At 36.9% G+C, this 26,435-nt stretch overlaps 2 protein-coding genes across 6 annotated transcripts in view; one reads left to right on the top strand and one right to left on the bottom strand.

Moving 5' to 3' along the window:
• LOC127441101 (ATP-dependent 6-phosphofructokinase, platelet type-like) overlaps positions 1-6,848 on the top strand; it is a 42,641-nt gene extending 35,793 nt beyond the window's left edge. For 3 of the 4 annotated variants that reach the window (XM_051698288.1, XM_051698287.1, XM_051698289.1), the window contains one exon: positions 481-1,095. In XM_051698288.1, coding sequence (XP_051554248.1) covers positions 481-628 — 148 coding nt within the window. In that variant the 3' untranslated portion in view covers positions 629-1,095. Of the gene's footprint in view, positions 1-480; positions 1,096-6,722 lie in introns of those variants that run through there. The other variant, XR_007897272.1, reaches the window with a different exon arrangement.
• Positions 1,236-25,538, bottom strand: LOC127441098 (presequence protease, mitochondrial-like). Of its 2 annotated transcripts, XM_051698279.1 has the most exons (27): positions 24,755-25,538; positions 24,379-24,475; positions 22,896-23,002; positions 20,724-20,875; positions 19,119-19,233; positions 18,938-19,034; positions 17,938-18,098; positions 17,724-17,850; positions 17,464-17,552; positions 16,119-16,247; positions 15,864-15,977; positions 15,614-15,710; positions 10,571-10,705; positions 10,091-10,229; positions 9,886-10,002; positions 9,439-9,568; positions 9,092-9,212; positions 7,076-7,152; positions 6,750-6,915; positions 6,063-6,163; positions 5,710-5,830; positions 5,562-5,612; positions 5,364-5,476; positions 5,148-5,273; positions 4,845-4,990; positions 2,236-2,338; positions 1,236-1,823 (listed from the first exon to the last, which is right to left on the bottom strand). In XM_051698279.1, exons 1-27 carry the CDS (start codon positions 24,799-24,801, stop codon positions 1,730-1,732), a joined length of 3,072 nt encoding a protein of 1,023 aa, XP_051554239.1. In that variant the 5' UTR covers positions 24,802-25,538; the 3' UTR covers positions 1,236-1,729. The 2 variants fall into 2 exon arrangements, with proteins under 2 accessions (XP_051554239.1, XP_051554240.1); XM_051698280.1 differs by lacking the exons at positions 1,236-1,823; positions 2,236-2,338; positions 4,845-4,990 and having other exon boundaries at positions 5,562-5,610.
• Positions 25,539-26,435: the final 897 nt, after the last annotated feature.

The raw sequence follows: 26,435 nt of genomic DNA, 5'->3' as shown, positions 1-26,435 counted from the left end.
TTTTGGGTGAAATATCCCTTTAAGCAGGCTGTTTTTGCTGCTGTACCTTTAATATATTTTATATATATATATATGTAAATGACCTGTTATGATTGGCTAACTTCTGTAAACCAGCAAAGCTCAGTCATTCATCAGCCAAGTTGCTAAAAACTGAATAGGCATATAAATGTGGGTGATATGTTAATGTGCTCATGGTTGTAACATCAACACCATGATGATTTATGAATTTCTACATTTTTGCAGCTTAGTTTTCATAATTTGTCTGGATGGATGGGGAGCTTTGGGTTGTGAACATTTTAGGACATCTACATAGTATATTAAACTATACTGTTTTATTTGAAAAGAGCCTTTTTTGAGGAAAGAGCAAGGATATGCCCCCGTTAACTAAAAAAAGACATGTTTGATAAGCACAATGGCTAGAGTTTGACCTGAATCATCTCTGATGCTTTACCATGATTTTTTTTTTTTTTTTTTTTGCAGTCACAGGATCCCCAAGGAACAGTGGTGGCTCAAACTGCGTCCACTTATGAAGATTCTGGCAAAGTACAAGACCAGCTACGACGTGTCCGATTCAGGCCAGCTAGAACACATTGTCCGTCTGAGAGCTAAAGACAACTCAGCTATTTAAAGTCAGCTGTGTAAAACCATGTACTCTTGCAAGTATAGATTAATTTTTTAAGGTGAGGACCTGTGCTAGCATTCCACAGCAAATCTACAGAAATCAGGCTTGACCTTAACACATAATCATATATATAATCAATTCACATTAAACTGTGACCGTAGACAAAGCCAAGAGATTCATCCTTAAATGTTAGAACAGTGTATTGTGACAATGTCAGCTGACAATCCATATGCTCAAGCGGTTAGCTAGTCATCGCTGTTTAATCAGGCCAGTGTTAGAGTCTGTGAATATTCAAGATAAATTAAAAGTCATTTACAGCTTATTTTAAATGGATTTGGAAATCTGAAGAAATAGTCCTGCTCTGCTGGCTTTCAGTGATGTTATTCCACAGTTAGACCTCTGAAATAGAGTATGAATCCCAAGCTGCTGTCCTGTGTTGTCTGTGCTGTTTAGTGCAGGCAATTTGTACCAAAGCAGACATAGGTATAATGTGTTTGTAAGCCACCAATGCTGCATAAACTCCCTTTAGGATGTAATCAGTGTTTTGTCATTTATAAATGTATTAAGAGATCACTGTTGCATAGATTTGGACAGAATGCATGCAATATAAAAATACTACACATTGCACATTTATTGATAATTTGAAATTAAAATGATATAAAGGTGAAGTTTTTCATAGGATTTCAAATGTTTTCCAAAACTTAATTCTGTTTAAACATGTTATTATAATTCTATACATCCCATAAATAATATTTTACTATTTCACAGATCTCAGACCCCTAATGGCAAAACCTGCAGAATTGTGCTGGTTTTTAAATTACTGCAAAAACAAACAAAACTGTAAAGGTCAGCATGATCATTAACATAATATGTAAAAGTAAACATTAGAGCATTTGAATATCCTTGTAAATATTCAGGAGCTGTTCTGTTTATTTAAAAAGTGCCTATGATGGTAATAAAGAGAACAGTGAATGCAGGTGCGAGTTTGAGAAACTGGTGAGTCTGTTCTGTTACGGAACCATAACGTAAGAATTATTTGTGCGTGTACCAGGAATGCGCGCATGTCTTTCTCGTTCCAAATAAAAAGGAAGCGAGGAACAAAACATCTTATTTGACCAACCAGGATGGGTCTTTTCTGATGCTTTCATTTTCTGGGCCTAAAATAGCCACACCACATGTCTGCTGGCCGATACCCAGATACCTGTTAAAAAAAAAAAGCATATATATTCTAAATATTTTACAATACAAAAAAGTAGTTTTTGTTAACATTTGGTAATTACAGTCAGTAGTTAACATGAACTAACAATAAACAATACAACACTTTGGTTAATTTTAACACATACTAAAACTTGGAATACATTAACATTAGTTAATGCATTATGAACTAACATGAACTAACAATGAATAATTGTACAGTCATAAATAAACATTAACCATGATTTAATGCTGTAAAAATATATTGCTCATAGATAGTTCATGATACCTAATGTACTTACTAATGTTAACAAATAAAATCTTATTTTAGTGTTACTGAAAATATTAATACTAATAGATGAGTTTATAACATAACTGTTGGTTTATTTATAACTATGTCCATTTGAATCAATTTTTACCTGCCAGCAACGTCGATCAGGTTTTTATCAGTCACTGCAAACAGTCTTTCTCTATGTCTTTGCTTCATTTCATCTGTAATGCCATTTAAAAAACGCTCCAAACCTGCAGCACAGAGATGATGTCATTGTGCCAGAATGCAACTTTGTTCAAGCACACAAAAACCTGAACGTTTACAAACACAGAACACTCCTAAACATCCCAAACCTAAACATACAAAAATCTGAACATAAACAAACACTCCCACACATCCAAACTTAAAAAAGAAAATATTCTGAACATTTAAACACCAAACACAAAAACACCAATACAACAAACCAAAAAATTTCTACACAAACACACCGTCACATCTAAAACATGTAAACACAATCTGAACATGTTTGGATGTTTTTGTGTTTAAATGTTGATTTGAGTTAAATGATTGAGTTTAAACACAAAACACCACAATCTGAACTTTTAAACACCCAGCACCCACACATCTAACATCTACATAAACCATCTGAATATTTAAACACCAAACATAACCACTCATTCAAACATCTAAATAAACAACAATTAGAACATTTAAACACCAAACATAAAAAATGTGTTCTTCATGGCAATCTGCCATTCATTCCAATTAGCTGTTTTGCAGTGCTTGTCAGAGAGGGGGCAGAGCTTAACGAAGGGTCAATTAGAACATTTAAACACCAAACATAAAAACACCTACACATTCAAACATCTAAATGAAAAATTATAACATTTAAACACCAAACATACTGTACAGTTGTGCTCAAAAGTTTGCATACCCTTGGAGAATTGGTCATATATGTACCATTTTTAAAGAAAACATGAGTGAGCAGGCAAAACACATTTCTTTTATTTCTTATGGGATTCATATTCAACTGTAGGTTATAACAGAATGGCACAATCATAAAACAAAACATGGCAACAATGAAAAAAATGAAATGACCCCTGTTCAAAAGTCTGCATACCCTTAGTTCTTAGTACTGTGTTTTGCCCCCTTTAGCATCAATGACAGCGTACAGTCTTTTGTAATAGTTGTCTATGAGGCCCCAAATTCTTGCAGGTGGTATAGCTGCCCATTCGTCTTGGCAAAATGCCTCCAGGTCATGCAAAATCTTTGGTCGTCTTGCATGAACCGCACGTTTGAGATCTCCCCAGAGTGGCTCGATGATATTAAGGTCAGGAGACTGTGAAGGCCACTCCAGAACCTTCACCTTTTTCTGCTGTAACCACTGGAGGGCCAACTTGGCCTTGTGCTTAGGCTCATTGTCGTGCTGGAAAGTCCAAGATCATCCCATGCGCAGCTTTCGTGCAGAAGAATGCAAACTGTCTGCCAGTAATTTCTGATAACATGCTGCATTCATCTTGCCATCAATTTTCACAAGATTCCCCGTGCCTTTAGAGCTCACACACCCCCAAAACATCAGTGAGCCACCACCATGCTTCACAGTGAGGATGGTATTCTTTTCACTATAGGCCTTGTTGACCCCTCTCCAAACAGATCGCTTATGGTTGTGACCATAAAGCTCTATTTTGGTCTCGTCACTCCAAATTACAGTGTGCCAGAAGCTGTGAGGTGTGTCAAGGTGTTGTCGGGCATATTGTAACCGGGCTTTTTTGTGGCATTGGTGCAGTAAGGCTTCTTTCTGGCAACTCGACCATGCAGCTCATTTTTGTTCAAGTATTGTCATATTGTGCTCCTTGAAACAACCACACTGTCTTTTTCCAGAGCAGCCTGTATTTCTCCTGAGGTTACCTGTGGGTTTTTCTTTGTATCCCGAACAATTCTTCTGGCAGTTGTGGTTGAAATCTTTCTTGGTCTACCTGACCTTGGCTTGGTATCAAGAGATCCCTGAATTTTCCACTTCTTAATAAGTGATTGAACAGTACTGACTGGCATTTTCAAGGCTTTGGATATCTTTTTATATCCTTTTCCATCTTTATAAAGTTCCATTACCTTGTTACGCAGGTCTTTTGACAGTTCTTTTCTGCTCCCCATGGCTCAGTATCTAGCCTGCTCAGTGCATCCATGTGAGAGCTAACAAACTCATTGACTATTTATACACAGACACTAATTGCAATTTAAAAAGCCACAGGTGTGGGAAATTAGCCTTTAATTGCCATTTAAACCTGTGTGTGTCACCTTGTGTGTCTGTAACAAGGCCAAACATTCAAGGGTATGTAAACTTTTGATCAGGGCCATTTGGGTGATTTCTGTTATCATGATTTAAAAAGGAGCCAAACAACTATGTGATGATAAATGGCTTCATATGATCACTATCCTTAAATAAAAGACAGTTTTTTTGCATGATCAGTCTTATTTTCAAAATCAATGGCAAAATTTCACAATTTCTGCCAGGGTATGCAAACTTTTGAGCACAACTGCAACACTCACACATTCAAACATCTAAATGAACATTTAAACATCTAACATAAAAACACACATATTCAAACATCTAAATGAACAATCTGAACATTTCAACACCAAACACAAAACACTCACATCTAAATAAACAACAATATGAATTGCACAATATTACAGAGACAGGGACAAACTCATTACACAATAATAATATTAATTCAAGTTTCACTCAAAATTCCTGACCTTTATCTGAGGGGGCAACAGGTGCATCAACAGCAGAGAAAACAGAGAGCTTTGCCTCATCGATATCCTGCTGGGTAAACTTTCCCGCTCGTGCCCAATCTACTCCGCCACGGAATGCCGATAATGTCTGGGTGGAGTTTGGATCGCTGAGAGATCGCCATGACAGCAAGACAAAACATGAGCAACTTACCACATATACATTACTATACAACTAAGACTAAACCAAACAAACTAAATGGAATGTTCTGGAGCTTGTAGGCTATAAATAATGTATAAGTTTACAAAAATAATTATTAGACATACCTAAAGGAATAAAAAGAGAACAAGCCACCGCCTCCCATTCTAGCACCACCTCCATAAGCTCCACCCTTTTCTCTGATCTCTCCATGCAAGAACTTGTCAGTCATCATACTTCCTAAAATACACAGACTAAGAGAACGTGACAGAGAGAAAAACACACTGTGAGCAAGTGTAATGAACTTCTTTTTATAGAAGTGAGAGTGTGTGTTTGTGTTGTACCTGGCGTAATCAGCGTGTGAGAACGGGACTGTGCGTACACACTCACTGACAAAGTTCACAGGAAAGGGAAGCTGGAAATACGTCTTCATCTGACAGGGTTTGAAATGAGGCTCCTGTGAGGATGAACAGGAGAGAAACATTTCACATTGTCAGATAAATGTCAGTTTTGTATGTTGTGATACCGTATAATGCACTTACTGAAATGAGTTTCCGACTTGCAGCTGATCCAGCTTGAGGATCCAGTGACCTCTGTGCAAAAAATGCACAAATATGTGATTATATCTGATGTAAACATTTATTCCTCATTTAACTGAACAAAACAAAACTTTACAATCTGTCATCTCACCTCGACAACGGTTGGCCTGACAGGTTTGCGCTCCTTCCTATTGGCTGCTATATTACCAATAAAACTCTCGACTTCCCCAGCGACATGAGACATTTTCTGGGGAGTGGCATTCACTGCACACCTGAAATGATGATATCATGATTCATAATATTTAAAAGGTCAAATATCTAAAAACAACAAAGTAAGAGCAGTGCTGCCTGATGAATACTCGCAAGGAACTCTAGGATGAGACAGGAAGTTTCAAGCCTTACAGATGGCAATGTTTCTAATGAATCGTGGAATTATTCGTTGCCGTTTACCTCATGCTGTGTTGCCACTTGTTGTTTACATCAAGTTGTGTTGCTGTTGTTTACCTCATGTTTTCTGGATTGAACAGGTGCCTCTTTATCCTGTGAAGTTTTCTCAAAACTGATGTGAGATCAGTCATTTCTGCAATCCTTTTCATAAACTTCACCTAAAATTAAAATATGTCATTTATCGAATCAATCTATTAGTTTACCAGCCATGCAGTGTTATTTTTGTTAATAAAAATATATAAATAAAACAAAACATTAACTGAAATAAAAAAAATAAAAAAACAATTGGAAAGTACACTTAAATACTTTTTCATTACTTCAAAAAAAAAAAAAAAAAAAAATTTTACATCAAATTATTTATTTTTTTTATACACAGTATCATAAAATTTTAATCCTTAATAACCTGCCTCCATTAAACATGAAAATGCCACTAGACAGTGATAACACAAGACAGTCCTGAGAAATTAAACCTTGATAACCATATTTAAATTATACCAGTTCACACATTAATTTTGGCAGCACTAAATATTAAAATCTAAAAAAAAACCTAAATAAACTGAAAACAAAAACACACACACACACACAAAAAACTTTAATACTCATACTTTGAAAAGTAACAAAAACAAAGCTAAATTGAAAGGACACATTGGAAAATAATAATAATAAAAATGAAATTCAAAACTATAATAACCTTGCTACCATGTCATTTCTCCCAAGCTCTTGAAGAGTTGTCACAACACTCACCTGGTCCATTCCACCGAACATCTCCTGCAGGTCAGCCGTGGGCGTGAGGGATCGAGCTGCCCGTGTCATCGCGTACATGTGACCAGAGTACGATATCCCATTGGACAGTTCCTGAGCTGACATCATTACCAGCACACGCAGACGCTCCTCATCATCAAAATGAGGGCTGGAGATGTTGAATAAATGTTTTCACTTTTAAAAGAACTTACACTTGCAGAGATTTTTTTTACACTTTACATTAAGAGTAAATTTGATCCCTAGAAAAAAAAATTATAATCATGAAATCATATTTTTTCTGTCCCATTAAAAAAGTTTAAAAGACTGACCTGTTGAATAGGTCACTCCAGAGCTGAAACATATCAGGTAGATTCCTCTCCAGACAGGAGGAAGTGAGGATAATACCCTACAAAACATGCAGACACGCATGTAGACAAGTAAACATGGATTACACACTTGCCCCAATATTTAACAAAACTACTCAGGTGATGCTAAAATAGAGGTCGACAGATTTTGTCGATACTGATAACTAAGGTGGTGGAAACGGCAGATAACCGATTAATCGGCCGATTCTAATTCTAAGCCTGTCCATACTATGACCAGCACAGACAAAAATACTACAAACTATCAGCATAGTTTTTGCAGATAACCGATAGTTCCTATACACAGTATATTTACACCGATCAGCCACAACATTAAAAACCACCTGCCTAATATTGTGTAGGTCCCCCTCGTGCTGCCAAAACAGCGCCAACCCGCATCTCAGAATAGCATTCTGAGATGATATTCTTCTCAGCACAATTGTACAGAGTGGTTATCTGAGTTACCGTAGACTTTGTCAGTTTGAACCAGTCTGGCCATTCTCTGTTGGCCTCTCTCATCAACACGGCATTTCCATCCACAGAACTGCCGCTCACTGGATGTTTTTTTAGTTTTTAGCACCATTCGAGAAATACTCAAACCAGCCGGTCTGGCACCAACAATCCTCCATGTGATTATCTAATCAGCCAATCATGTGGCAGCTGTGCATAAAATTATGCAGATACGGGTCAGGAGCTTCAGTTAATGTTCACATCAACAATCAGAATGGGGAAAAAATGTGATCAGTTATTTGGACCGTGGCATGATTGTTGGCACCAGATGGGCTAGTTTGAGTATTTCTATAACTGCTGATCTGGCCTTCCACATCTCTTTCTGTCCTTGTTAGGGACAGTTGTCCTTTGTCTTTGAAGACTGTAGTGTACACCTTTGTATGCAATCTTCAGTTGTTTGGCAATTACAAGCATTGTATAGCCTTCATTCCTCAAAACGATGATTGACTGATGAGTTTCTAGAGAAAGCTGTTTATTTTTTTGCCATTTTTGACCTAATATTGACCTTAAGACATGCCAGTCTATTGCATACTGTGACAACTCAAAAACAAAGACAATGTTAAGCTTCATTTAATGAACCAAATAGCTTTCAGCCGTGTTTGATATAATGGCAAGTGATTTTCTAGTACCAAATTAGCAATTTAGCATGATTACTCAAGAATAAGGTGTTTAAGTGATGGCTGCTGGAAATGGGGCCTGTCTAGATTTGATTTTAGATGAGGCCCCAAAAATTACATTTTTTTTCAAATAGTGATGGTGCTGTTTTTTACCTCAGTAATGTCCTGACTATACTTCGTGATCAGTTGAATGCCACTTTGGTGAATTAAAAAGCCAATTTCCTTCCGAAACAGCAAAATCTGTACATTATTCCAAACTTTTGGCCATCAGTTTATACATCTCTCTCTCTTTTATATATATATATATATATATGTATTAGACAGATAGATATAATCGGTCTACTACTATATGACATAAGCTCAAACATCAAACATAAATCTCAAGAATAACTCCAAACGTAAAAATTATTTTTGCTGTTTAAATGCAATATGTAGAGAAATAGATGCCTCGCATGTCCTCAGCTGACAGCTTCATTGAATTCTACCCGCTAAACACCAGTTTCATGTACAACAATAAAGAGTAGACTCAGGGGTGCAGGTCTTATGGGAAGAATTGCAAAGAAAAAGCCACTTTTGAAACAGAAAAAGAAAAGGTTAGACATTGGACAACAGATATTTGGAAAAGAGTGTAATGGATCTTAACCCCATTGAGCTTTTGTGGGATCAGCTAGACTGTAAGGTGTGTGAGAAGTGCCCGACAAGACAGCCACATCTATGGCAAGTGCTACAGGAAGTGTGGGGTGAAATGTCACCTGAGGACATTGTGTCTGTGGACAGAAATGTATCAACAGCATATGTATGTACTGTAAATTCTCATGATAGATAGGAAAAGAAAAAAAGAATGAGAGACAGATACCTGTTCATACAAATCAAGGTCATCAATATCTGGTATGACTTGTGGAGAGACAGACATTCCTCCTGTCTTCAGCTCAATACGCTGGGCCTGCTGACGATAATCCAGCTCCCCACAGCCCAACCTGTGATTAAATAATTTTAGACGTCATTTTCTGTACATCAGGGAACACTTTCTAACTTAGTTACATGTGTCCACACGGACTGGACTGATTTAGCTAAATCAGTACTTATTTTAAGGAAACAATTTAACATTTAACCAAGTGATAAGGTTTTGTCTATTTGGAATTAATACATTCAACAATAAATTATATTGCATTAATAAACCATAAAAAGTCACAAACATCATACTTGGTGATGACACTGCAGAACAGGGGAACGTAGATCTTCAGGTCTTCAGGGAGAGAGTTGAGGTTACACATAGCTCTAAAATAGACCATGCCATTAGTGGGCTGCTCACAGTACTGCACAGGCACACCACCTTCAGACAGACAAGAGAGAGAAAGAGTGCGAAATAGGGGGTTTAGACAATGTATTGTGACTGTGTGGTTTGCCTCTATAGTTGTTCAGTCTCAGTCCCCTTTTATTTTCATTGTATGGAAAAAAGATGCAATGAAAGTGATTGATGTCTGAGGCTAACATCCTGCCAAACACCTCCTTTTGTGTTCATATGGATTTGGAACAACATGAGGGTGAGTCAATTATGACAGAATATTCAATTTGTGTGAACTGTTCCTTTAAAAGCCAGCTAAATGGCTGTTAGTGTTATATAAATGTATGCATGTTTTATTTTTTTACCGGCAGTATCCAGCTGTACAGGTGTGTAGGGAATGGTCGGCTCGATGTCAGACACCTTTAGAGCAGGTAGACAGGAAGCATCTTGAGTTGTGCTCTGAGCAGCCAACAGCTGCAAACCTGAAAGAGTAAAACTACAATTAACCATAAAACCTTTACAGTAGCAAACCTGAGATATTCTCAACCGTTCATTGTCTCGTGATCATACCTTTCTCATAGATGTCTTTGTGGTCTGCTTCAGTGAGATTCTGTATCTTCCGTTGTAGCTTCTGCTCTTCAGCTTCTGCCTGTTTCTCCAGGAATCTCTCATCAGGACTCATGGACAGGGTCAGTCTGTGTGTGTTATCCTGAAACACACATACAAAGGTTTTAATTCAGCAACACAGTGCAAACAAGCAAGCACCAAAAACTGAAATCAAGCAACAAAAAGGACTCAGTACTAAGACTTTAGACCTTTATTCAGCAAGTATAAGAGTATAAGAAATTTTTCTTGGTGAATGTGAAAACAACACAAAAAATGGCACATAACACAACTTACAGTAAGACAAACAATTTAACAGCAAAAAATAGAGATGGAATTAAAACCTCTCGGTTAAGAGATGTACTGCGCATAGTCATGTAACGTGAGATACAAGAATTGACAGTGTGCTAGTGAAAATCTGGATTGACATAAATGAAGGAATTCTACCTTAAAGTACTGCTGGACTTTTTCCTGTAGGTAGCGTGGGTTCTCTTTTAAACACTTTCTGAATCTGGACACACTCTCACTGATCTTTAAGAGCTGCACTGGATCTCCATCATGATTCCAACAGGATGCAATGTACTGACAGAGAGAAAGAGGCATAAGTAATGTGATTGTTTTATTTGTCATTTAAATGAAATGCGTGTAAATTAATAAAAGAAATATGTTATTTCAAAAGTGTTAAAATGTAAAATATTAAAATATCTATTTGTGTAAATATATACTAATATATATATACTAATATATATATACACATACATACATACATACATACATAACACACACACACAGGCGGACAAAAGTTTGGAATAATGTACAGATTTTGCTGTTTCAGAAGGGAAATTGGTACTTTAATTCACCAAAGTGGCATTCAACTGATCACAAGTATAGTCAGGACATTACTGATGTAAAAAACAGCACCATCACTATTTGAAAAAAGTCCTTTTTGATCAAATCTAGACAGCAGCCATCACTCCAACACCTTATCCTTGAGTAATCATGCTAAATTGCTAATTTGGTACTAGAAAATCACTTGCCATTATATCAAACACAGTTGAAAGCTATTTGGTTCATTAAATGAAGTTTAACATTGTCTTTGTTTTTGTTTTAGAGTTGCAACAGTATGCAATAGACTGGCATGTCTTACGGTCAATATTAGGTCAAAAATGGCAAAAAAGAAACAGCTTTCTCTAGAAACTCGTCAGTCAATCATTGTTTTGAGGAATGAAGTCTATACAATGCTTGAAATTGACAAAAAAACTGAAGATTTCATACAAAGGTGTACACTACAGTCTTCAAAGACAAAGGACAACTGGCTCTAACAAGGACAGAAAGAGATGTGGAAGGCCAGATGTACAACTAAACAAGAGGATAAGTACATCAGAGTCTCTAGTTTGAGAAATAGACGCCTCACATGTCCTCAGCTGACAGCTTCATTGAATTCTACCCGCTCAACACCAGTTTCATGTACAGCAGTAAAGAGAAGACTCAGGGGTGCAGGTCTTATGGGAAGAATGGCAAAGAAAAAGCCACTTTTGAAACAAACAAAAAACAGAAAAACAAAAAGAAAAAGTTAGAGTGGGCAAAGAAACACAGACATTGGACAACAGATAATTGGAAAAGAGTGTTATGGATCTTAACCCCATTGAGCTTTTGTGGGATCAGCTAGACTGTAAGGTGCGTGAGAAGTGCCCGATAAGACAGCCACATCTATGGCAAGTGCTACAGGAAGTGTGGGGTGAAATGTCACCTGAGTATCTGGACAAATTGACAGCTAGAATGCCAAGGATCTACAAAGCTGTCATTACTGCACGTGGAGGATTTTTTGATGAGAAATCTTTGAAGTAGTTTAAGATGTTTTGAATTTTTTTATTTTTTTTTTCAAATTGTAATAGTAATTTTTCATGTTATTAATGTCCTGACTATACATTTTGATCAGTTGAATGCCACTTTGGTGAATAAAAGTACCAATTTCTTTCCATAAGAGCAAAATCTGTACATTATTCTAAACTTTTGGCCGCCAGTGTATGTGTGTGTGTGTGTGTGTGTGTATAATATATATATATATATCACACACATACATACACACACAGCTCTGGAAAAAAATAAGAGACCACCGCACAATTATCAGTTTCTGTGGATTTACTATTTTTAGGCATGTGTTTGTGTAAAATTAACATTTTTGTTTTATTCTTTAAAGTACTGACAACATTTCTCCCAAATAAAAAATAAAAATATAGTCATTTAGAGCATTTATTTGCAGAAAATGACAACTGGTCAAAATAACAAAAAAGATGCAGTGTTTTCAGACCAAAAATAATGCAATGAAAACAAGTGCATATTCATTTTTAAACAACACAGTACTAATATTTTAACATAGGAAGAGTTCAGGAATCAATATTTAGTGGAATAACCCTGATTTTCAATCACAGCTTGATTGCATTTTGGCATGCTCTCTACCAGTCTTTCACATGGCTGTTGGGTGACGTTATGCCACTCCTGGTGCAAAAATTCAAGCAGCTTGGCTTTGTTTGATGACTTGTGGCAATCCATCCTCCTCTAGATCACATTCCAGAAGTTTTCAGTGGGGTTCAGGTCTGGAGATTAGGCTAGCCATGACAGGGTCTTGATCCAGTGGTCCTCCATCCACACCCTGCTGGAAAGACCAATCCTCAGAGTTGCCGAACATTGTCAGAGCAGAAGCAAGCAAGTTTTCTTCCAGGATAACCTTGTACGTGGCTTGATTCTTGTGTCCTTCACAAAGACGAATCTGCCAGATTCCAGCCTTGCTGAAGCACCCCCAGATCATCACTGATCCTCCACCAAATTTCACAGAGGGTGCGAGACACTGTGGCTTGAAGGCCTCTCCAGGTCTCCATCTAACAATTAGATGACAAGGTGGAGGATCTGTGATGATCTTGGGGTGCTTCAGCAAGGCTGGAATCGGGCACACAGCCAGGTCAACCAAGGTGTGGATGGAGGACCACCGGATCAATACCCTGTCATGAACCCCATTGAAAACCTCTGGAATGTGCAATAGGAAGCTGGATAGCCACAAGCCATCAAACAAAGCCGAGCTGCTTTAATTTTTGCGCCGGGAGTGGCATAGTCACCCAACAGCAATGTGAAAGACTGGTATACAGCTTGCCAAGATGTATGAAAGCTGTGATTGATTCCACTAAATATTGATTTCTGAACTCTTCCATGTTAAAGCATTACTGTGTTGCTTAAAAATTAATATGAACTTATTTTCTTTGCATTATTCGAGGTCTGAAAACACTGCATCTTTATTATCATGTTATTTTGACCAGTTTCATTTTCTTCAAATAAATGCTCTAAATGACAAAAATTTTATTTGGAATTTTGGAGAAATGTTGTCAGTACTATATAGAATAAAACAAAAATGTTCATTTTACACAAACACATACCTATAAATGGTAAATCCAGAGAAATTGATAATTTTGCAGTGGTCTCTTAATGTTTTCCAGAGCTGCTATATATATATATATATATATATATATATATATATATATATATATATATATATATATATATATATTAGCTGAAGTCAGAAATGTATATACACTTAAGTTGAAGTCATTAAAACTCATTTTTTAACCACTCCACACATTTCATATTAGCAAACTATAGTTTTGGCAAGTCGTTTAGGACATCTACTTTGTGCATGACACGAGTCATTTTTCCAACAATTGTTTACAGACAGATTGTTTCACTTTTAATGGACTATATCACAATTCCTGTGGGTCAGAAGTTTACATACACTAAGTTATCTTTGCCTTTAAGCAGCTTGGAAAATGCCAGAAATGATGTCAAGCCTTTAGGAAATTAGTCAATTCGCTTCTGGCTAAGTGGCGTTAACTGGAGATGTACCTGTGGATGTATTTTAAGGGCTACCTTCAAACTTATTGCCTCTTTGCTTGACATCATGGTTAAATCAAAAGAAATCAGCCAAGACCTCAGAAAAAAAATTGTGGACCTCCACAAATCTGGTTCATCCTTGGAAAATGCCTGAAAGTACCACGTTCATCTGTACAAACAATAGTATGCAAGTATAAACACCATGGGACCACGCAGCCATCATACCGCTCAGGAAGGAGATGCATTCTGTCTCCTAGAAATTAATGTAGTTTGGTGCAAAAAGTGCAAATCAATCCTAGAATAACAGCAAAGGACCTTGTGAAGATGCTGGAGGAAACAGGTAGACAAGTATCTATATCCACAGTAAAACGAGTCCTATATCGATATAACCTGAAAGGCTGCTCAGCAAGGAAGAAGTCACTGCTCCAAACCCGCCATAAAAAAGCCAGACTACAGTTTGCAAGTGCACATGGAAACAAAGATCTTACTTTTTGGAGAAATGTCCTCTGGTCTGATGAAACAAAAATTTAACTGTTTGGCCATAATGACCATCATTATGTTTGGAGGAAAAGGGTGAGGCTTGCAAGCCGAAGAACACCATCCCAACTGTGAAGCATGGGGGTGTCAGCATCATGTTGTGGGGGTGCTTTGCTGCAGGAGGGACTGGTGCACTTCACAAAATAGATGGCATCATGAAGGAAAATTGTGGATATATTGAAGCAACATCTCAAGACATCAGCCAGGAAGTTAAAGCTCGGTCACAAATGGGTCTTCTAAATGGACAATGACCACAAGCATACCTCCAAAGTTGTGGCAAAATTGCTTAAGGACAACAACATCAAAGTATTGGCCATCACAAAGCCATGACCTCAATCCGATAGAAAATTTGTGGGCAGAACTGAAAAAGCTTGTGCAAGCAAACCTGACTCAGTTACACCAGTTCTGTCTGGAGAAATGGACCAAAATCCCAGCAACTTATTGAGAGAAGCTTGTGGAAGGCTACCCAAAACGTCTGACCCAAGTTAAACAATTTAAAGGTAATGCTACCAAATACTAACAAAGTGTATATAAACTTCTGACCCACTGGGAATGTGATGAAAGAAATAAAAGCTGAAATAAATCATTCTCTCTACTATTATTCTGACATTTCACATTCTTAAAATAAAGAAGTGATCCTAACTGACCTAAGACTGGGAAAGTTTTCTACGGTTAAATGTCAGGAATTGTGAAAATGTAGGAGTTTAAATATATTTGGCTAAGGTGTATGTAAACTTCTGACTTCAACTGTATATACACAACCCCAATTTTGAAAAAGTTGGGACAGTATGAAAAATGCTAATAAAAACAAAAAGGATTGATTTGTATATTATATTCACCCTTTACTATATCGAAAGCACTACAACTACACATTATATGATGTTTTACCTTGTGAATTTTTAGTGCTATCATTCCTTAATCTCAATGCAATTGAGTAATTGCGATTCCCCTTCTTCAATGCAACATTTCTTTCCTCTACTATAACTATCAATAAAAGTGGGAAAAGGCCAAAATTTAAAAACAATAATAGAAGTTGAGAGGTCCTCTTCAGTATGTGTGTGCATGAGTACTTACTGAAGTGAGAGCCAGGCCAAAGCTGGTGGATTGATGTTTCATCTGAATCTCGATCTTATGCAGCAGAGCTTCAATCCGATCCTCTTCAAAACCGGTTCTGAAACAATTCACATTAATACAATTAAAAAAAACAATTCAGATTCTCTCCAATTGAATCCATATACCTACAGACAGTATGATTCTGTAGTCAACATCTGATTCGAATTAAAGCACTGCACATTTTTTAACTGAACAGAAAATCAATACTCACTCAATGATGTCATCGATGGTTTGGGCAATAATGTGTTTGACCTGCTCAATGTCATCCTCAGCCATGCCCTGAAGGCCGATGGTGAAAGAGGCTCGTCTAGTGCTGCCATCAAACCTGCATTAATTATACATTTTAAAGTTTCATTCTCACTGTGATGATCAGAATAATGTTGGAAAAATGATTTGGTCAGACAAAAGTCATTTTGGAAAAATAAAGGGCATTTCAAACAAGACAATGATCTGGCTTGCATCATACCCCACTGATGAAGAGAAGTCTGAACCGATTTTGGGCTCAATCAGAGCTTTGTAGAATGGAGAGTTTGGACCAGAGATCATCAGTGAGGAGAGGAGGCTCAGGGTGAACACCTCAAATGTGTCTGTGATACTTCAACAGAGAAGACAAAATCTAGGCAAAGTGTGGCCACTTTGAAGATGCTAAAATATAACACAGTTTTGATTTATTTTGTATTTTTTTGTCACAACATAATTCCCATATTTCCATTTCTATTATTCCATAGTTGTGATGACTTTACTATTATTCTAAAATGTGAAAAAAGAAAGAAAGAATAAGTGACCCTAAACTTTTGAATGGTAGTGTGTGTGTGTATATATATATATATATATATGTATGTATGTATATATTTACACCGATCAGCCACAACATTAAACCCACCTGGCTAATATTGTGTAGGTCCCCCTCGTGCTGCCAAAACAGTACCAACCCGCATCTCAGAATAGCATTCTGAGATGATATTCTTCTCACCACGATTGTACAGCTATCTGAGTTACCATAGACTTTGTCAGTTCGAACCAGTCTGGCCATTCTCTGTTGACCTCACTCGTCAACAAGGCATTTCCATCTGCAGAACTGCCGCTCACTGGATGTTCTTTTTCTTTCTGGCACCATTCAGAGTAAATTCTAGAGACTGTTGTGTGTGAAAATCCCAGGAGCTCAGCAGTTACAGAAATACTCAAACCAGCCGGTCTGGCACCAACAATCATCCATGTGATTATCTAATCAGCCAATCGTGTGGCAGCAGTGCATAAAATCATGCAGATACGGGTCAGGAGCTTCAGTTAATGTTCACATCAACCATCAGAATGGGGAAAAAATGTGATCTCAGTGATTTGGACCGTGGCATGACTGTTTGAGTATTTCTGTAACTTCTGATCTCCTGGGATTTTCACGCACAACAGTCTCTAGAATTTACTCTGGAATTTATTAGGCAGGTGGTTTTAATGTTGTGGCTGATTGGTGTGTGTGTGTGTGTGTGTGTGTGTGTGTGTGTGTGTGTGTGTGTGTGTGTGTGTGTATATATATATATATATATATATATATATATATATATATATATATATACACATACATACATATACATATACATATATATACACACACACACTGTATATATTTATATTCTGTATATTGGTCCTAAAAAGGCTTTAATTTTCTTCATGCAAAATAACATTTTCAGTTTGTTTTTTTGGAGTTTGGAAAGAAAAGGTTTTGTGAGATGAAAAATTGAAACAAATGAATAAAGCTAAAAAAAAATTAAATTGTGTGTGTGCGTGCATAGGGATGTGTTAATGTATCCACTTACTCTCCAAGCAGATAGCTCATACAGAGTGTATTTTGTTTAGTGGGGTCAGGAGCCAGCGCGTCAGGTCGGCAAGTCACATGATCTGCTCTCTGAACAAAAACAAAATATGAAAATACACATGAATCTTACAATAAAAGCAGTGTGTGTGCCCTGCTTGTGTTACCTAAATCTTATCACCAGGTCCTTGCTGATTCCCACCTTTAGTATTTTAGATATTTGTTTCAGTATGTTGCGGGTTTTTCCGCATGCGTTTAACTTACAGGTTTGTCCCATTGTGTTTGTGGTGGAACTGCTGTGTTGGATTCTGTTCTCTCAAACTTAGACAGAGCTTCCTCCTCAATCTGCTTCAGGTGCTGCTCCAACGGCAAGTCCCCATACGTAAAGAACCTGCAAACACCCATGCAGAATACTCAGTGATCTACTGTTTGCTTAATGCTCACACAATATTATAAATAGATGGTATTATGCAAGTACCGTGCATTGCTGGGGTGGTAGTGTGTGGCGTGAAAGTGTTTTAGCTGTTCCCAGGTCAAGTCTGGGATGGCTAGCGGCTCTCCTCCAGACACCACAGAATATGTGTGATCCGGGAACAGTTTATTCTGCAGGTGCTGAGCGTAAATTCGCTCATTATCTGACTACACACAAAACATTCAGAGGTAGAACATGAGTTTATTAGAAAACAGTTGTAAAATTACTGTGACATAAGAAATTCAAATCAACTCAAATCAAATCAACAGTTATATTTTGACAGTTTTTATACATGGACAGATGCAGACTGAATCATTTTCAGTATGTATAGGTACATTATTATTATTATTATGCATGTTTAGGGATGCGCTGATAGAATTTTGATGAATACTGATAGCTGCTAACTATTTTTAAGCTAGTTCATTTTAAGGGTGATAATTTGGGATGTGCACAATTAATGGAGTACTCGTTCAGCTTTAAATATTTGAATAGTAAAAACACTACTTGAATTTTAGGTCAAACCAATATAATTTAACTATAATAATTAAAGCTGAAGTGTGTAACTTTTTCAAAGTTATAATACTTTCTCTCCTATCCCGGCTTATTATGCAGAGACAAATATGAGTGAGCCATTCGTAGGCTGATTTCCTCAAAAACTGTAAACACTGTGGCTCTTTGGCACTATAAAATTGCTTTATTTGTTTTGAGCAGCCTGTCCAAACTGACACAGTAACATTGGCTTGACCAATGGCGTGAGTTTGGGACAGGACTATCTTGTTTGATCAATGGCAGATGGGGAGGGTTCAAAAAAGCTGTATGAAAACAAGATTTATTTTCACAATTCTGTTCAGTGGTGCAAAAATTACACACTTAAGCTTAAAAAAATACCTACTGGCCGATACCTATATGGTGACTGATTATTATCAAAAGCATATTATTAGGTACACATTTTATATGCATATTTTTAATATACTGTATTTTTAGATGGCAGAAAATCAGTTCTTACAAACACTCCCTTCATCTCATTGAAGACAACGCCCTTAAACACCAGTCGACTCGAGGGGTCTGTGGGGGTCTCGTGTTCCAGTCTCCAACCTTCCTGCCTTAAAAAAAAAAAGCACACACAACCCATCAAATCAAGGTTATGTGCTGAAATAAAAGCTGTGTGTAAGTGCCATGGCCTGTACCAGAAGTCCAGTTCTCTGAGACAAGGGAAGAAAACAGCATCCAGATAGACAGACAGGAGGTTCTGGAAGTCTTTGGCATTTTGGGTGGAGAACGGGTACATTGTGTAATCGCTTGCTGGGGAAAGAGTTTCACAAAATGAGGAAGACAAATCACACACACTCACTTAGGGATAAGTAGACTATAGTTCAACCAAAAATGAATTCTGTCATCATTTACACACTCTCATATGGTTGCAAACCCATATCTTTCTTCCGTGGAAAACACACACACACACACACACACACACACACAAGATGTTTGGCAGAATGTGTACCTCAGTCACAATTCACTTTCATTGTATGGAAAAAAAAAAAAAAAAAAAAGATTTCCATTCTGCCTAACATCTCCTTTTGTATTCCAAGAAAGAAAGCAATTCAAAAACATGAGGGTGAGTAAACACTCAAAAAAAATAACTCTTTGGCTGAACTTGATTTAATCATTGACAGTGGTTCCACGTGTTTGAAATGAGTTCTCTTAACTTAAAATTACTATGTATTCTAAAAAGAACTAGTTCACCCAAGAATGAACATTCCTTCATCATTTACTCACCCTCATGCCATCCCAGATGTTTATGACTTTCTTTCTTCTGCAGGACACAAATGAAGATTTTTAGAAGAATATTTAAGCTCTGTAGGTTCATACAATGCAAGTGAAAGGTATCCAGAACTTCGAAGCTCCAAGAAGCACATAAAGGCAACATAAAAGTAATCCATATGACTCCAGTGGTATAATCCATGTGTTCAGAAGCAATATGATAGGTGTGGGTGAAAAACAGATCAATATTTAAGTCCTTTATTACTATAAATTCTCCTCCCTGCCCAGTAGGTGGCGATATGCATGAAGAATGCGAATCAGCAAAAACAAAAGAAGTTAAAGTGAAGATTTATAGTAAAAAAGAACTGTAATATTGATCTGTTTCTCACCCACACCTATCATATCGCTTCTAAAGTCATGGATTTATCTACTGGAGTCTTATGGATTACCTACATGCTGCCTTTGTGTTTTATGAGCTTCAAAATTTTGGTACCCATTAACTTGCATTGAATGGACCAAAAGAGCTAAGACATTCTTCTAAAATGTTTTGCTTGTGTTCTGCAGAAGAAAGGAAGTCAAACACATCTGGGGTGGCATGAGGGTGAGTAAATGAGAATTTTCATTCTAGGGTGAACTGTTCCTTTAACTCAAATACTTTGTGTAGAGGAGATCTAATTGAATTGGGTAAACACAACAAAATTAGACATGTCAAATTAACTCAAATTAATCTCTTTGACAGAGTGACAGAGAATGTTAGCATGCTAAATGTTAGCAAGCTTGGTGACTATGCTATGGTTAGCACAGCAATAAACATTCTGTACCTAATGTACCTGTTCTCATCCTAAGCTCACGCTCCACTCTTCATCATAATGGTAACCCGCAACACTCCAACATAACAGAAACTCTTCCAAATCTCAACATAACAAAACATTAAACACTAACAAGTATCTCCCTTGAAACGTTTTGAGTGAATGGTGACAGAAATTTCATTTTTGGGTAAAGTATCCCTTTAAACATGAAGCGAGAAGTACCCGTGAATGCGTTCATAAAGGTGGAGAGAGAGCGATTGAGCATTCTGAAGAAGGGATCTCTGCAGGGGAACCGCTGAGAACCACACAGAACTGTGTGCTCGAGAATGTGAGGAACCCCTGTGCTGTCCATGGGCGTAGTACGGAACTGCACGCTAAAATAACACACGCACAACACACACAAGGGAAAGTAATAATCAAGTAAAAAAGGGATATAAAATAATCTAGGTTCAATACAAGTTAAGCTCAATCGACAGCCTTTGTGGTGTAATGTTAATCAGTAACACACACACACACACACACACACACACAAAAAAAAACAACTTTTCTTAAAAAAAAAAAAAAAAAAGCACAAATTGAGGTTACAGTGAGGCACTTACAATAGAAGTGAATGGAGACAATTTTTTAGAGGGTTTAAAAGACAGAAATTTAGAACTTCTTTTTTAAATGCACTTACATTCATTCTTCTGTTAAAACTGGTGCATTTCAGCAAAATGTGGTTTAATGCATTTTTACAGTAGATTTAGGGTTTAAGGTGTTATGTCGTCATATTGTTTTATTTATTATTTCATAAATAAAGGAAAACATAAATAAAACAATAGAGTTATAAACTTCAAATAACTCAAAGTAATTTTGCAGAATGGCTGATGTCCACCTCCAGTGTGTGTGATGTCATTTCCTAACATATATCTTCAGTGAAAGGTCATGGTATCATGACATAACAGGGTGCACAATAAATCAAGGGACACACAAAAAAGCCTCCACTATCAGTGTTAAAATGACACATTTACCACAAATGAATACATGTTAGTGAGAGAATGTAACATTAAACTCTTAATTGTATGGGGGAAAAAATAGAAATCCAACGATTTAGCATTTACTTTTGTCAAAGATATTTGACGTGCAGATTTAGAGACATGAGGAAGTGACACAGTGCAATAGAAAAGGACTTCAATTATTTAAAATGTAACTTTTAAGCCCACAGAAGTGTGTAACATTATAAAAAGTCTTTATTCCTTTGAACAAGCCTACCACAAACTCTTGTACTAGGGACTTAATGTCCCCGAATTGTAGGAATGACCCATTTATACAGGTGCTCCTGCACGATACGCTGCTTTACACTGAAAAACAGCGCGGACAGATGCAAAAACGTGTTCAGCGCAAAGCCGTCCGTGTTAAAACAGCTGATATCTCACACAACTCACGGGAAAGTTGTGTGTTTCAGGTCAATTTCTCTCGATTTGTGAAACATTCTCAGCAGTTTGGGTGTGTGACGCTAAAATAAGGGAGAAATGGCATCGCGGAACGCAATTTTTTCCTTTAATTACGGGATGTTTGGCACATTTTGTTAATTAATATTCCAGTTTCACAAAACAGCATCCAATACAGTTAATGGGAAACTAACACAACAGTAGATTATGGGCTTCTGAAGCAGCAAAACAAGTGGGTATACCAAGGGTATACGCAAATACTGATCCTTAGAAGTTGTTATACACAAACAGCCCTGGGAAAAAAATTAAGCATACAGCGTATACATGCATATGGCCCGGAATACACCATTGTTCTACAAATTAATAACTAATATTGGCATTATATTCATGCTGGTTAGCCAGAGGGGAACTGGCCCCCAAAGTGAGCCTTAATTCTCCCAAGGTTATTTTTCTCCATCAACCAGCATCTTATGGAGTTTTGTGTTCCTTGACAAAGTTGCCTTTGGCTGGCTCACTGGGGGTCTAACTACAAATATTATCTACTTAAGGCACAATCAACAATCATATTTGTAATATCAAACAGCACAAAGATTACTAAGACGTTACAGCTTTATTTTCTGTTATAGCATAATTTCCTGTACAGCTGCTTTGAAACGACGTCTGTTGTGAAAAGCGCTATATAAATAAAAAAATATATACTGTATATTTTAACGTTTAATGACTGGCCCCACTGACTTCCATTGCAAGTGCCTCACTGTTTTTTAATTTTTTTATTTTAAGAAAAGTCACATGTCTTGTCGACTTGTCCCTCACAAGTCATCAACATTATGGTCTAAGTGGTAATCAACATTATGCCACAAATGCTGTCGATTGAGCTTAACTTGTATTGAACCCGGAACATTCCTTTAAGTAAGGATCATCAGATGTCTCGTATCAGAAACACATATGCACACACACACTCTACCTGAATAGGTTGTTAGAATCATCTCTGGCTCCGTGTAGATACTGAGCTCCAGTGGCATCATGGGTGAGTTTAACAGCCGTTAGGAACAAATCCGGCACTGCAGTTACCTAGACAATAACACTCTACGTTAGCGCTCTACGACATTACTGTGGCATTTAAATGTGAAAGATACATTATGAATACAATTAAAGAATGCCCTACAAGTCCCAGATATCAAGTCAAGCCATGAGAGGCCACGCTTCACAGTGATTTTAGTTTTATAAAACGGAAGCCACAGTCAAAAGACACCAATGTTCAATAAATTGCTAAATGTACATATTAATAACATCAATCAGCATAAATAATTATTCCACCAATAATACTTATTAATGTAACTGTAGGCTGCTTATGGCTTTTAGGCAACACAGCATGTACTAGCTGTCACCCTATATATTACTTTTACCGATATTACCGATTTATAGGTAAGGATAGTTGCTTTTTGGAACTATCGGTTATCGGCAAGCATCAACGGCAAAAGTTTGTTTTGGCTTTTTTAAAGTATGTAATTTCTGCAAAACTAGCGCCATCGAACAGAACTGCAAAAATAAACAATGTTTTCAAAAAAGCTTTCTGAATATGCCCCTCGTCCACTGTTTTTCAAACTGTCAGACAGTTCTAAGCGGTTCGCTCTAAACAAACACAGGGATTTTATAGTGCCACAGAGACAAAGCATTTACAGTTTTCGAGAAAATTAACCTCTGAATTACTTTTTTTTATTATGTCTCTGCATAATAAGCTGGGATAGAAGGAAGTATTTTAACACTGAAAAAGTTACACACCAGTTTTAATTCCACCTATTTTTTTTTTTATTTTTTTTTGTAGTTCTTCACCAAACCCTTCATCTGGTGAATATATAGGCTACAAAAATCTTAACATGGTGGATATTTATAGAGCATTAGAGCACTGTAATAGACCCAAGACTCTGTCACCATTACTGTTTATGAACTAATTCACAGTTATTAATGCGAAATATTATAAAAAATAAAAAACAAATACAAAAAAAGACAATAATTGACAAGTGATCACTGATATTGTACTATTGATGAATGATGATCCTTTTATTTTTATTTACTGCTCATTCAGTATTTATTAGCCTATATGACAATGTTTACTTCATAGTAATTCTATTTTTATACATTGTAGATAATTGTAAGAGTGCATGTTTTGTTTCCCTTGTGTGTTTGTGTAAGCATAGATATTTCAAAATAAGAGTGCCTGGAGTATTTCGGGCATGTTTATAATGAAACGTTCTGATTTTAAAAAACTTTCTGCCGATTAAACGGTTATCGGCCTTTACCACGGCAAAATCCTCTATCGGTCGACCAGCATGTACCTTCATGGGTGTGTATCATTGTTTTGAAAGTGACAATTCATTGGATCGGACACATTAAACTGCTATAGAGACACAGTGTGAAATGTATTTCCATGTTTTTGGCGTATTCACCTCTTTAACAGTGAATCCGTGGATCCTCTGTCCCACTGTGAACTGCAGCGCTCTTTCCACCGCAGAGCTGCCTTTCGACCTCCATGAACCCTGGAAACTACAAACCCCTCATTCATTAGAGACTTTACACCAGTCAATTGACCGCATTACTGAGCTTCTCTGAGTGGATTACATCATACACAAGCCAAATGCTCAACACTATAAAATCACACAAACATATAAATCACAATAAATATAAATGTTGACCCAAAACATTACATTTATAATCATTGAAAATTAGTAACTGTCCGAATACGAACACGCTATGTCTGAAACTGGCAGACTGAAGTTTATTTAAAATCAAATAGAGATTCTGAGATATTGTAAAATTTCTCACCTCAAATTTCTGAGTTTCGTGATGATTGACTTACTATGCCGAAACATTGTAAAAGCTTAAATCTACTGCCTCTAATAATTACTATGATTTTCTTGCAGATTTAAAAGTAAAAACACATTATTTGTGCGCTTCTTTTAGATTCATGTCTGTTATGATAACAGCTCTGCCCTTCCATGCCCCATGCCGTACACAGCGCATGCGCATTAGACGTGCAATCGTCTTCTTCTTCTTTGGTGTTTACTGGCGGTTGGCAAACTAGCTTATAGGTGCATTACCGCCACTGACTGGACTGGAGTGTGGTACAGGATATGCAGGAGCTAAAAAGAAGAAGAAGAAGAAGAAACTATATTCTTTTAACTAATTCAGTTTCTGGACATAGGGAGTTACCCATTTATGTTAAATATTCAGATAGATTTTTGCGAGCTGTTCTATTTGCTCAGATATATAAGTGTTTTTCAAGGTTGGCGGAGCAAGTCTAGATCTTAATTCTTATTGAAAAAATAACAATAACAACAATTTTAACTTTTTAGCTTTAATTAATAATTAATTAGCTCAATTAATAATTATAAGTATTATTATAAGCAGTACAGTTCATTTAAATAGTTAAATATTTATTTAATCATTAATATATAAATATATTATTAGTAAGATAGTTCACTGGCCTAACTGTAACCCAGCTCCGTCAGTACACACAGAAGTGACAGACACCACACCACTCCCCTGTCTAATACTGTATTAAATTGTATTTTTTTTTTTTTTTTTTGTGAGGGTGGGTTTCTTTGGAGTGAGCAGTTCATCCCACTTCTGTCTATTTTAAGTTCATGTAGAGGTAAAAGTCTGTAAAACACTCATGAACATGCAGCAGAGAAGATGTATTTTTGTAATGTTGAACAAAGTGCATCCCATTTTGTCCAACAAGCCACATTCCAGACATGTCTTTGTTTATTAGTTATACACAGTCCTCTTGTGGATCTTTATTGTTTTCTCAGGATAGAGACAGGATACACTTTAATCTCTCATGCGTGACATCTGCAGCACTCTAGGTCTGTAAGACTGCACATTGCATAAAGAAGAAACCACAAAACAGTGTTCAAAGATTTATACAAAGCTGTTCATTATTACTTTGATATAAAATGCATTTATAAAGATAACATTAAAAGTTGCAATATATTTTAGAATAATATATCTGCTTTTACATAGAAAATAACAAACAAATATTTGTAAACAGCTACATTTTTAACACATTTTATGTAGGCCCTTTTAAAAGTGGACAAAGTAAGTTTCTGACTTGGAGATAAAACAAATAGCACATAACAGGAATGGTTAGATTTATAAGGCATTTCTTTTTTTTTCTTCTTTTTTTTATCCCCTTTTCTCCCAATTTGAAATGCCCAATTCCCACTACTTGGTAAATCCTCGTGGTGGCGCAGTTACTCACCTCAATCCGGGTGGCAGAGGACAAGTCTCAGTTGCCTCTGCTTCTGAGACCGTCAATCCACACATCTTATCATGTGGCTCGTTGTGCATGACACCACGGAGACTCCCAGTATGTGGAGGCTCATGCTACCCTCTGCGATCCACTCACAACTTACCACGCGCCCCATTCAGAGCGAGAACCACTAATCGTGACCACGAGGAGGTTACCCCAAGTGACTCTACCCTCCCTAGCAACCGGGCCAAT

The sequence above is a fragment of the Myxocyprinus asiaticus genome, chromosome 5, assembly GCF_019703515.2.
Source record: "Myxocyprinus asiaticus isolate MX2 ecotype Aquarium Trade chromosome 5, UBuf_Myxa_2, whole genome shotgun sequence".
Classification (NCBI taxonomy): Eukaryota; Metazoa; Chordata; class Actinopteri; order Cypriniformes; family Catostomidae; genus Myxocyprinus; species Myxocyprinus asiaticus.
This window is presented reverse-complemented; position numbering and strand designations above follow the sequence as displayed.

What these genes read in the sequence shown, in the direction of transcription:
- LOC127441098 (XM_051698279.1), bottom strand. Translation starts at nt 24,801, where the DNA reads ATGTTTCGGCATAGTAAGTCAATCATCACGAAACTCAGAAATTTGAG. An exon ending in CTTTATGAACGCATTCACGG is followed by an intron (nt 19,234 to 20,723) that starts GTACTTCTCGCT and finishes CTCTTTCCCCAG; the next exon opens with CAAGCGATTACACAATGTAC. An exon ending in TTCAATCCAGAAAACATGAG is followed by an intron (nt 5,831 to 6,062) that starts GTAAACAACAGC and finishes TCATCATTTCAG; the next exon opens with GTGTGCAGTGAATGCCACTC.